This window comes from Phalacrocorax carbo, chromosome 3 (genome assembly GCF_963921805.1).
Source record: "Phalacrocorax carbo chromosome 3, bPhaCar2.1, whole genome shotgun sequence".
Lineage (NCBI taxonomy): Eukaryota > Metazoa > Chordata > Aves > Suliformes > Phalacrocoracidae > Phalacrocorax > Phalacrocorax carbo.
Window position 1 is genome coordinate 51,692,889 of NC_087515.1, and position 12,348 is coordinate 51,705,236.

Sequence of the window (12,348 nt, forward strand, 5' to 3'; positions counted from 1 at the left end):
TACTGCGCCCGGTTGCGGGTCAGCCGGTCTGCGGGGTGGTTTCACCTTTTTGGTTGAATGTCCCAGCAAGGTTTGCCGTCGCCAGCTGCCACCTCGGCTTCAGCAGAAGCGCGGCGCCCGGCGGCAAGGGAGCGTGGGAAGCGGCGGGGGCGGGCGCGGGGGGCTGCGGGCAGCCTGCGGGGGCCCGGGGGGAAGGACTTTCCCATTGTTTTCCTACATATGGATGCGCGGCCCGGGCGTCTCCCGTCCAGGAGCGGCCGCCTAAAGCCAGGGCTGGCTTTAGGGCTGGCTTGCCGGGGCGGGCGCCGGCGGCCGCGCTCGGGAGGGCTGCGGGCGGGAGCCCCACGCGGGTTATGGGGCTGTTGCCGAGATGGGCCATTTCCTCCGCGGCTGCCGGAGCCCCGGCCCCGGCGGCTTTGATAGAGGTGCAAACATTTGGGGGCAGATTTACATAAAATAGCCGCGTTTAATCCCGCGGGCTGCAATTAACATCACAGGCTTCCCCGGGCACCGTTGTGATATGGCCGCGGGCAGCCAATGGGAAAGGGCGGCCGGAGAGATCAAAGCGGCCGTCCGCCAATCAGCGGGGCCCCCCCGCCGGCATTGTGATGTCACCGGGGGGATGTTTATGGCGGGGTATAACAGCGGCCCCTTCCCCGCTCCCGCTCGCTGGGGCCGCGGAGGTCAAGTGGAGTCGGTCCCGGTCCCGGTCCCGGCTCTGGCTCCGGTCTAGGTCCTCGTCCCGGTCCCGGTCCCGGTCCTGGCCCCGGCCCCGGCCCCGGTGCCGGCGCCGCTCGGGGCTGAGGCAGGGCTCCCGCCCCGGCAGGCGGGCGCGGGGCCAGGATGAGCTCCCCCGGCACGGAGGGGGCGGGCAAGCCCCCGCAGTACCGCGTGGACCACCTGCTGAGCGCCGTGGAGAGCGAGCTGCAGGCGGGCAGCGAGAAGGGCGACCCCACGGAGCGGGAGCTGCGGGTCACGCTGGAGGACAACGACCTGTGGCTGCGCTTCAAGGAGCTCACCAACGAGATGATCGTCACCAAAAACGGCAGGTAGGGGTGCCGCGGGCCCCGCGCCCTCCCGCCGCCTCCGCCCCCCGGCCCACGCACCCCTCCCGCGGGGGCGGCGGGCGGGGGGGGGGCCCGGCCGAGCCCGGGGGGGCGGGGGGCTGCCCCCCGCCGTGCCTCGCGCCTCCGTGTCGCCCCGCAGGAGGATGTTCCCGGTGCTGAAGGTGAGCGTGTCGGGGCTGGACCCCAACGCCATGTACTCCTTCCTGCTGGACTTCGTGGCGGCCGACGGGCACCGCTGGAAGTACGTGAACGGGGAGTGGGTGCCGGGCGGGAAGCCGGAGCCGCAGGCGCCCAGCTGCGTCTACATCCACCCCGACTCGCCCAACTTCGGCGCCCACTGGATGAAGGCGCCCGTCTCCTTCAGTAAAGTCAAACTCACCAACAAGCTCAACGGCGGCGGGCAGGTAAGCACCGGCACCGGCCCTGACACCGCCCACGCCCTTCTTAATGCTCCTTTTTATACTGCTCTTATCAAACGTGCTGGCGCGGCCGTGCTCCCCGGCTTCCTCCTCCCCCCCAGCTGCGTTCTTTCAGCAGAGCTGGTCCCTCCGCCGAGGATGGGTGCCCTGGTGTTTTGACTTCCCCCTCCCCCCCCCCCCCCCCAGTATCTGTCTGTCTGAATATCTGCTAATTCCAAGGGTGTAGCAGATGAGTCTTTCTGGCTATTTACCGCCAACGCGTTTGTGACTGTGCAAGCTGCCCTGTCGAGTAGCAGGGATGCAGGTAACTAGGCGAAAAGCTGGGGTGTCTGACCGCAGTGTTCCTTTCCTCTTTTACAGCTTTGCTTTCAGGGTTTATTCGTACCTGTTGCCTCTTTCTCCTCTGCTGGAAAGATGGACCATTAGATACTTTAAAACCTGAGCGCTTTCTGTGCCTGCCAGCATCTGCCGCCACTCTGTCACTGCTTACCCGCTCTATCCGTTTGCTCACAGATCATGTTGAACTCTCTGCACAAGTATGAGCCGAGGATTCATATAGTGCGAGTGGGTGGCCCGCAGCGGATGATCACCAGCCATTCCTTCCCAGAGACCCAGTTTATAGCCGTGACGGCCTACCAGAATGAGGAGGTATGCACAGCAGGGAAGAAAGGATGCAAGTACCAGGAGGTTTCGAGTGGCAAAGTCCTTGTTACAGAGCAAGATAATGGATCTCGCTTCATGTTTTTCGGTTCTTTCTGTGCTTTGGTTGAAGCAAAATATATATTAAAAAAAAGAAATTTATCTATGTAAATGCCCTATGAATGTACAGTAGCACAAAGTTCTTCTCAGTGTCTCAATTCGTGCTGCAAATTCATTGCAGGAGAGTAATTCTTAAAAGATTCTGTGGGCCAAACAAGTATGGTCAGAAATACAGTTGTTATTTTTGGCTACACAGTGAAATAACCAGACATGCTGCTTTCAAACTGGCCTTTCTCCGTTAGCCGAAATGCATGTCTACAGTTAATGAATCTGTAAATTACCAATATTTTTTTTTTTTTTTTAATTATCTATTCTGCTCTGGCTTGAAATGTGAAGCTTTTTACAGCTCTTTAGTGTGCTACCTTTCTTAGCTGTTTCCTTAGGTGATCAATAAACCCAGGCAATTCAGTCCCTTAGGCTTTGGCAGAGGGACTAATTCCTAGCCCTCTGCTAATGCTTCTGACCTTAGAGGCTGTTTAATTGATGTCCACAGGTTGGTATTATGGGCCCAATCTTATTTCTTCAAAAATCTGTGATTTTACTAACTTCGGTGGGTAGTCCTAATTCAAATCCCAGTATCTGTATGATGATGAGTGGTGATACTTGCAAATAAAGATATTTGTTGTTGTTTTTAGATCACAGCTTTAAAAATTAAATACAATCCGTTTGCAAAGGCATTTCTTGATGCAAAAGAAAGGTGAGAACTCTTAATTCTAAACTGTGGATTTTTTCACATAGATTTGTAAAAGCATATTCTTAGCTAATGCAACATGGTTTCTTTTACAGAAGTGATCACAAGGACATGATGGAGGAAGTGGGAGACAACCAGCAGTCTGGGTATTCGCAGTGTACGTTCCCTTTCATTCTGCATCATGAACATCGCTTTGATTTCTTCCATCTCATCCATTAAGTTAAGCAAAACTTCGAGACCGGTGTTTGCTGGCTGGCTTCTTAGCTCATAGGGAGAATAATATTACCAATCCTTATGACTGTGGTTCATGCAGGTTCATGGTTGTATGAACATTATGATCTATGTCTCTGTGGTTAAGACTTCGGCATTACATTCAAAATCCTTTAATAGAATCTTGCAGTTACCTTTGTGTCCAAAAAGACAGCCGCCTTTGTATATAAAGACAGCAATATCCATACGGATATAGAGGCAAAAATGTATTTCGAAATATAGAAAATCATTAAAATGGTACTTGTGTTTCAAGTACTTCAAGAAAATTTGGCGCATTTGCTTAAAACGTTTTTTTTTCTTTCAGATGAATAAAAAGCATTAGTGATTTCTGTTTTAACAGATTATTGCCAAAAAATCTATGCAGCCTATAAAGGGGGAAGGTTGAGTTGAGTTGCAGTAGGAATGATTTTGTTTCAGTGAAAATACTTAGATTTTAAGAGTTCTTTTTAGCTGTCTGAGAAACTTCAGAGCTTAGCTATAGGTTTGAGACCCCCAAAGAGCAATTTAAAACTGAAGATTACGCTAACAATTACTGAGCACACACTGCTTACGTAAGGGAGGGTTTTACCATTTCAGTGTTTCCTTACTGTGACTGTAACTAAGTGGTAATTTTAACAACTAATGTTAGCCTGACATGGGGATTTTTCTAAGCTTTTGTCTACTTTTCCTTCACAAGATTGTTTAAGAAAGTTGTAAAGATCCAGATTTTTCAGTCATGTTGAAACCCTGCTTCCTTTCCTGAGCGTGCATTTCCTCAAAGTTCAGTTATTTATCTCGTAGCCCTGTGATTCTTTCCCTGCGGGGCTGCGTGACGCGCCCATCTGACAAACCTCTCGCTTCCCCACAGTAGGTAGTTGGCTTATTCCTGGGACTGGCACTCTGTGCCCGCCTGCCAATCCTCACCCTCAGTTTGGAGCCCCACTGTCGCTCTCCCCTGCTCACAGCTGTGAAAGGTACTCATCGCTGAGGAACCACCGTCCTGCCCCCTACCCCAACCCCTACACCCATAGAAACAACTCGCCAAGTAAGTCTGACGTTGCAGCTCTGTAAAAAGATGGGAAATGATGAGCCGAGGGACGCGAGCTTTGAGCGGTGGGCGTCCGCAGAAAGGGAGGTCGCTATCTAGCTCAGTCTGCGCAGAGGGCTCGGGGCCAGCATTGCAAAAAAATAGGGACGATGAGAGCGTGTCCCCAGTCTCTTTATGATGGAAAAACCAAGGGGGTGTGTTGAACCGTCTCCTGCTAATTGATTCAATTATATTGAGCTGGCTTTGCCTTGTGCTCCTGAACGCTTGTAACCAGTGAGCTTACACTTACTTTGATCTTTTTTTTAAGTTAAGTTTGAAAGTGAAGATTCTAATCATAAGTTACGGGTAATACAATGAAATAAAGAAATATATGTCTGGTTCTGTTAGTGTCACTTGTTATTAACACATAATAATTGAGGGCCTGATTCTGCCACTTTTACTTGCCTGTTGCTGTTGCTAACATCCGTGCATTAAGGTTGTTCTCAGTGAACGTGTGACACACAGAAGCAGTATGGAGCTGAGTCAACTGCAGAGTTATTTAGAAGTTGTGCTCATAAATAGCCAATAGCTTAAAGTGCCTTAAGCCATAGGTACTTAAGGGAGAGGAGAGAAGGGGATTTTTAACAGTGGTGGTTTTTTCTTTTTTTTTTTTTCCTTTTCTTTCTTCTGGCAAAGGCCTGTTAACAATTTTTGCCCTTCAGCCTGTTTTTGCCTTTCAGCCTATTTTGAATTGTGAGGTAATACACAGGCTTCTAGATGCAGCCTGATATCTTGTATGTAACTTTGTAGCTCATTTTAAAGTGGAAAACTAGCTTTCTGTGGGCTTTTCTTGCTTCTTGGAAATTTTATGCAAGTTTTTTGACTTGAAACAGAATGAAAGAACAACACTTCCTTCTTGTTCCCTTGTCCTCAGCGAGGAACCTCTTCTCCTTCCCTTGGTCACTTCCTTCTAGCTATGGATGGCTGTACAGGATTCCCTTTATAGCTTCCTAGTGCCTCTGCCGTGTTGGCCAGCCAGCTTTTGTCACAAGATGAAGCCACTGTCCAATCACTCCTGATGGTGCCTAAGGCAGGCTTCAGAGCCTATGGTGGCATGCTCAGCTCAAAACTGGGATGTTTGATCCAGCGATATGCTCGTTATCCAGGGCCGCCAGGCTTACTGCCAATGTGGAGGAAAAGAAGGCGCCCTGGAACAGTGATTGGGGTAGTGTAAGTAAGGAGCCCACCTCTTTCTGCTGACCGAAAAAGGAAGCATGGGCTGAATTAGCAGGTGCTTTGAAGGCAGCTTTTTGGCCGTAGACCCTTCATAGAAATAAGACTTTGCAGTTTTAAGTTGAGCAAAACAGCACATCAGCAGGGGCATGCCAGTGGAAGTGTAAACTTGGACACAACACCGGTAGCTGACTTAATTTTTCTGTGTGTATGTGAAGTTTGTTTTTTTGCAAGGCAGTAACGGGGAGGGTGATTCAAAGCTATGCATTGCATTTGAATACAAGATTTTCATTTGGTCGGATTCTAGTGTGTTTAACTGCTTGCTTGTTTTCTCAGCAGCCTATGCCGATAACTCTTCCGCCTGCCTTTCCATGCTGCAGTCCCATGACAACTGGTCTTCGCTAGGAGTTCCCACACACACGACGATGCTGCCCATGAGTCACAGCACTGGCACAGCTACCAGCTCCAGGTAGGAGTCCATCCCTCAGCAGCCCTCACATTGCTATATTGAGCCTTTCTAGGAAGAGAGGGCTGAAAAAGGAGGCAAAGAGTCACCAGCAAATTGAAGAAAGAGATAAAACCTATTATTTCATGTTTTGGTTTTAGAAATGTAGGTACTTGTGACAGCAATATTTGAGAGATGAAGGATTGCAAGTCACTTATACAAACATCTATTGAATTTTAGGATGGTCTTTTAAGCTTCATCTCCATTTTGCTTTTCAGCAAAATGGTGTTCAAAGAGTTTTTCTGATCTGTTTCATTTTAGCCAGTCACCACTTTCCCATCCATCTCCACAAACCCTTGTTCTGCTGCAAATGAAGAGGCAGCGAACCATACTGGGGAGAAGGAGCAAGGAGTTGGGGCAGTAATTCTTTACTTGAGCATTGCCACAGAAGCCAGCATAATGTGGGATTGTACGCTTGGTGAAAACCTTTGCCGTTTTGTGATCATATAAATGTATCTTTTTCTCCTCTTTGTACTTTTTATCTTAATTAAACTTTTGGATCCTTTAGCAGAGATTTAGTTTATAGTCAGTCCCTTGGAGCTAAACTCGCAAATTCAAAGAAATACAGATAAGGTGGTAAAATCTTTGCCGTTAGCCACAGAGGGCTATTGTTTGGGCATCTTTCTTGGCAATTCAGATCTACCACTCTGTCTGTGGAAACCATTTTTATTTGTACCATACAGATAGACACTTAGCTATTAATCAGAGTATGCTATCCAGTATAAAATAACTGTATTACTGAACGTATGTTAATGAAGTAGACAGGTCCTCCTAACACTTATTCCCGTGTCTGGCCCCCAGGGTACATATCTGGAAGGCTGCAAAACCCACTGAGTTTCAGTTGCTACACTAAGAATTGTCCAGTAGATAAAACCAGTAGAGCTGGAACTGTGGGACCTCAGGGAAGGCATTTCTGCCATCCCTTTTGTCAAAGCCCCTGTTTGTAAAGTATTTGCTAAAATGCTTGGGATCAACTAGTATTACACAATAGGACTGAGCTTTTTCTCGTAGTGTTTCTCTTGAATCAACTTGTTTCTTGTAATTCATATGTGCGTTTACACATATGTGTACATGTATATACATACCCAGAGGAGGGAGAGAGAGAGTGGAGGCTGTAGCATCCTGACAAGGCTTTTTTCCCTTTTAAGCAGCCCTTTCTGCAGTATCCGTGCAACCTGCAGCCATCAATCTAGCTCCTCCCCTTCTAACATGAGATGGTGAACAAGGTCCTAAGAGGGCTGAATTGCTGTCTGGAGGCATCTGTCCCTTTCTGACTAGAGGCACACAAGGGAGATTAGGGCTTTGTCAGACTCATGGCAGGCAACAGATTCAAACCCATCTGGGTCCTAGAGCTGCTGTGTCCAAGCACCTCCATCATGTGGCTTTCCTCTGAGGAAAGGGTATGGCATGGCTTAGGAAATCAGCTCTCAAACCTCTGCATTTTTCAGGCCAGCCTGTTCATTCCTCAGCTTGGCTTAAAATTTGCAAGCATACCCAGTGCCGGACCTGCTGTGGGGGAAACAGGGAGGTTAGATTTATCGGTGGGATGCCATGAACATGACCTCCTGCCTGGGGGTCCTTCCTACCTCGCAGTGGCTGGGAGCTTCCTAAAGAAATTCACTGTCTCCAGCAAATGAACCCAGCCTGGAAGCTGTGTTGTGACCCGAGCAACTGCCAGCAGGCACTAGAGTCACTAATAACCTATTTTGTTTATCACTTCCCTCTTTCAGTCAGTACCCTAACTTATGGTCTGTGAGTAACAGCACCATCACACCGGTGTCTCAGTCGAGCGGGATGTCCAACGGCCTGAGCTCCCAGTTTTTACGTGGCTCTCCAGCGCACTACACCGCCCTCCCGCACCCGGTCACTGCCGCCTCCTCCGCCTCCCCCCTGTACGACAGTGGGGCACCCACGGACCTGCCCGACAGCCAGTACGATGCCTCCGCACATGCCAGGCTAGCATCCACGTGGACGCCTGTCACCCCTCCTTCCATGTAAACCCAGACCTTTTCCTATAAGACAGACTTTCTTTAGCTACTGAATTACTTTAATTGCTTAATCCTCAAAGAAGAGAAAAAGGAGACATGAAGTAAATTACAGACAAAGTAGCTGCACTGCTTTGCATAGACCATCTACGTTATACCTCTTATAGTGAACAGTGCATCACTGACTTCATGTGGAGTTTACAAATCTGGTGAGTGTGCAATTCTGAGAGCAGATTCACTGCTTTTAATATTTTTTCCTTTTTTTTTTTATTTTAAGTTTGATAGACCTAAGTTTTAAGATTTTTACTTTGATTCCAAATTTCTCAGTATATCTAGACATGAAGTTTGGCATCGTTCTTGACTAAGTTACTCCTAACTGTTTTTCAGTTAATTTTTTTAATGGCAAACTTAGCTATAGTCATGAGAAGACTTTTATTAACCCTCTAGTTAGAAGCATTCTGAAGTATGCACAAATGTAGCTGAGGAGTGAAGATTTTGGAAAACCATGTGCACTAACACGTATTTGCCTTACAAATACGTTGTGTTCTTAACTGTACGCTTATTTCCTTGCTGCTGAATTAATGTCGAGACAATCTGCAAGAACCACATTGTTCCTAATAAACGCAGTATTAATATTTGGTCTAAATCATTTTACCCAAAAGACTCCTTTGAGAGGTAAGTTTTGCTGTTTGATCATATAGATGTCAAATACCTGTCAGCTTAGCTAAACATCTCATTTCAAACAGCCAGTGTCTAATAAGAAGCCCTGTCCTGAACCTTTTCGAGCCATTGAAAAAGCATGATTTTTTTTTTAATGGTCTCTGGCTCGGGCCTTAAGGGAGGGAAGGAATTCAACACCTGGAGAATCATTCTAATTTATTTTATTTCAATATTGTACTCCGTTGATCTATATTTATTATTTGGTAAGTTACAACTTTTTTTTCTACATGTTAAGATATGTAAATAAACCCTCAACCGATGGTGTATTCTTTTAAGACAATCATACGTGGGATATGTCACCCAATGGCACATTGAACAGCATGGATGTAAGTAGATAACTTATTGTAAAAGGGAAAGCTCTAGATACCAATACTTTGGGGGAAAAGTGCAGATATACTAACCTTTAAAATACACTGACTGTTTGACTTGCTGGAAAGATCAGGTCTTGATAAAATACTTCCTTCGGGACTGATATTAAGCAATATGATCTAAATTTCAAATGCAGACTAACCCAAAACATTGGCTTAAAGTGCACCCTTGGACTTGCCTTTTCCTCCCACCGACTCTGGCAAGTACATATCCTGAGGAAAGTGAATTGTTTTGCATAAGCCATAATAAATAACTTTTATAATGAAGTGCCTAATATCGTGAAGCAAAATTTTATATCAGGGAATTCCTTAGATAACTCATCGATGTGTGCTCATGTGCTACAGTGGCAGCTTTAAGATGAAAAAGCAAATATTTGCCACCATTTTGGTCTCTTTGGCACCCTATGGACAGGTCTCTGCACCTAGAAAGACTTTGGCAGGGCTTTCTCCCTGCAGAAGGATTTGTGTGCAACTGCAGGCTGCAGTCTCCCAGAGGTACTCCAGCAGGAGATGGCACCAGAAGCAGATGGCTGCATGACCATGTTCTCTGTCAATATGTAAATATTGATCTCAGTGTTCCTATTTTATTGTGAAGGTAAATTGTGTAAATGATGTAACTGCATTATTATTTAGGCTGTTTCGTAGAAAATAGCAACATATTTCATTGTGAGTTTTTTTTTACTTCTATTTCGGAAATGTAATTTAAATTGAAAAAAAAAAAAGAGTAAAGATTCTTAAATAAACTCAATGCTTCATTTTCGGTTTGTGGGGGTCGGTGGGAAAGGTGAAACAAATGCACATCAGGCATATTGAACCTACAGAATGTAGATCTTCCATGTAGCAGTTTCACAAATAGTTCCTGCTGCACAGCGGCTTCCGGCTGTAGGCGAAGGGTGAGAGAGTTCTCCACAACCAAATTAATGATTCTTTTGTCGTGAAGATCTTAGAAAGATCTCTTGAGATGGTACAATATCCTCATCCACTTCTCCCCGCTCTTTTTTTCCCTCCTTCGCTTCTCCCTGCCTTTGGTAAATCCTTGACTGACTGGTGGTCAGAGGTGGTAGCTGCAACTGGTATTGGGTGAAAGCTCTCTTCGCGCAGTGACCAACTTGTAGGGTAAGTGCTGGAGCTGGGTGCGATCCTGGCAGCTGCTGTGTTCTACCTCGACAGCCTGGTGTTCAAGTGTGTTTCTAAATAACTCCCCTCCAGCAACAAATTCCTAACTGCTGCCTGGTATACTCAGCTACTGAAGGGGGTCTATGTTGTAGGCTGATCTGGCACTGCAGTGACTGAGCACGCAAATCTCACTTCTGAGAGCTGACATGGTCAGTGAGGGAGCCCAGCTCATGTCGTGGAGGGAGCCAGCTTTATCCTTTGCCGCAGTTCTACACCCTCAAAGCAGACATGTCAGGGGAAGAGAATGACTGATCTGCCGTGCAGAGAAAGGGAAAGGGATCTGTGACGTGTGAGAGAGGTGTGAGGTCCAGGGCTGCACAATGTCCCTTTGCACGGCCCTTGACAGGCAGCCCACTGCAGGGCTGTCTGCTCCAGAGAGGCTTGTGTAGAGGACAGCCCACAGCTGCCACCCAGCACAGAGGTCAGTGGTTTCTCAGGTTCTTGTAGACCTTGTACTGAAGAAACAATTGCCATGTCCATGTGGACAGAAATAGTTTCTCCATGTGTTGATTTAGCTGGGGCTTGCTGAACTAACCTGCCTGCAGCTAGGGCCTTCTGGCCGTGAAGTGGATGAGCTCCGTCGCCGTTTCCTGCCATAGCTTGGTGCATGGCCTTGGAGGCCTCCATGACACTGTTTTGATGTGCACTTAAAGTGGGCAGGAACTTTCCGATGCCTGGAAGACTGTGTGATGCTAACCTGGGAGCTGAACTCTGGGTCCTGAAAGAGTTAGGTTCTTAGTGAGAAAGAACTGTTCTGCTTGGTGAGCAACCTTGGCAATGACATGCAGGCAACTTCTCTGCTGGTCTATACTTGCATACTTATTTTAGGTCTTGAGCCAAAAGCAGATTGCCATTAAAATAAATTAATTACCATTAAAAGATTTCTGATCCTGAAGAATAAGCACACACACAAGGCCTTCATAGATGCAGCATTGTATATCTCCAGGCAGCTCAATGCTTGGTATCAGATCGATCTCACCTAATTGGTTTTTTTGGTGTGGGATTTTTTTCTCTCCCATACGTTCAAATTAAAGAAACCGAAACCTTTCATGCCATTGAACACAGGTTGCATGCTGCTTTAAAGCAGACTGAGCATTTCAACATATATCTTTTCACACCTGCTCTGTCACCATCTTCTTCCTGAACCATGCTTTTTCTCTTACTGGGAGCAGCCATCAGAGGCACCTCAGGCTCACCTTACAGATACCTTTGGGGTTGTAGTTGCTGGAGGTGCTGGGTGTTCAGACCCAGATGACTACAACTACTCAAGCTGAATTCTGTGTGACTCATCTGGAGAGACTTTTCTCACCCATGGGCTCGTGACAGCAGTGCTGTGCTGTGCTCTGCCGTGCTCCCGCCCTGGCTGCCCGCCAGCATGCCCCTGGGGCTGGTGGCGGAGGCGAGGCGGAGGCACAAACATACTCGACATTTCCAAATGCTGAGGAAGGCTGGTGTGAGACGGCTCGCCTCGGTCGGCCCACTGGCGAGAGGGCTCTGCGGTTTCCCTGCACTGGCTCGACCGTGGCTCTTCGCTGCTCCTGTCATCGTGCCGCACGCCAGACAAGCACTGGGGCTAGAGATGACGCGAGGCTGGGAGTGGTCCAAATGCTCAGGGGCTAAGCCATCAGCAAATGATCAGGACTCTTAGGAAACCTATATTTTTTACCATCTCAGCACATTAATGCTTTTTTTCCCCTTTATTTTCCTTTGGGTAATGAATAGTTGCTGGCTGCAGAAATCTCTGTAGACCCCTCAGCCCTATTGCACAGAAATGTCTTGCTCTGTCTGCAAAACCCATGTGAATACTCAGTCCCACATAGGAGTAAAATGTTGAGACTGGGTATTCTCACACTTGTCTCCAGCCTGACTCTTCCCCATATACGTCAATTAGATTTGTGAGTTAAGTGAGATAATGCAAATTAATGCACATTGACACAGTGATGTCAACAGTCTGAGCAGTAAAAAGTAATTAAAATAAAAAGTAACTAAAAAAAAAATTTTAGAAATTAAAAACACCCACACATATTCTTAGGCAGGTGTAAGGAAGACAATAAGCAGAAATATGTATATTTTTTTAAATCACACACGGATCCATGCCAGTGGCTTAAAACTGTGGAGAAAATAATGTCCTCTTCAGGCAGTCTGGCTT

General features: G+C 47.1%; 1 protein-coding gene across 2 annotated transcripts; it reads left to right on the top strand.

Moving 5' to 3' along the window:
• Nucleotides 1-205: 205 nt before the first annotated feature.
• Nucleotides 206-9,760, top strand: TBXT (T-box transcription factor T). 2 transcript variants are annotated; one of them, XM_064446928.1, is made up of 8 exons: nucleotides 206-1,049; nucleotides 1,207-1,471; nucleotides 2,000-2,134; nucleotides 2,881-2,942; nucleotides 3,032-3,093; nucleotides 4,054-4,230; nucleotides 5,782-5,914; nucleotides 7,681-9,760. In XM_064446928.1, the coding sequence occupies exons 1-8, from the start codon at nucleotides 844-846 to the stop codon at nucleotides 7,946-7,948; spliced, it is 1,308 nt and encodes a 435-aa protein (XP_064302998.1). In that variant the 5' UTR covers nucleotides 206-843; the 3' UTR covers nucleotides 7,949-9,760. The 2 variants fall into 2 exon arrangements, with proteins under 2 accessions (XP_064302998.1, XP_064302999.1); XM_064446929.1 differs by having other exon boundaries at nucleotides 5,785-5,914.
• The last annotated feature ends 2,588 nt before the right edge of the window (nucleotides 9,761-12,348 follow it).

What these genes read in the sequence shown, in the direction of transcription:
- TBXT (XM_064446928.1), top strand. Translation starts at nt 844, where the DNA reads ATGAGCTCCCCCGGCACGGAGGGGGCGGGCAAGCCCCCGCAGTACCGC. An exon ending in ATCGTCACCAAAAACGGCAG is followed by an intron (nt 1,050 to 1,206) that starts GTAGGGGTGCCG and finishes GTCGCCCCGCAG; the next exon opens with GAGGATGTTCCCGGTGCTGA. An exon ending in GGCACAGCTACCAGCTCCAG is followed by an intron (nt 5,915 to 7,680) that starts GTAGGAGTCCAT and finishes TCCCTCTTTCAG; the next exon opens with TCAGTACCCTAACTTATGGT.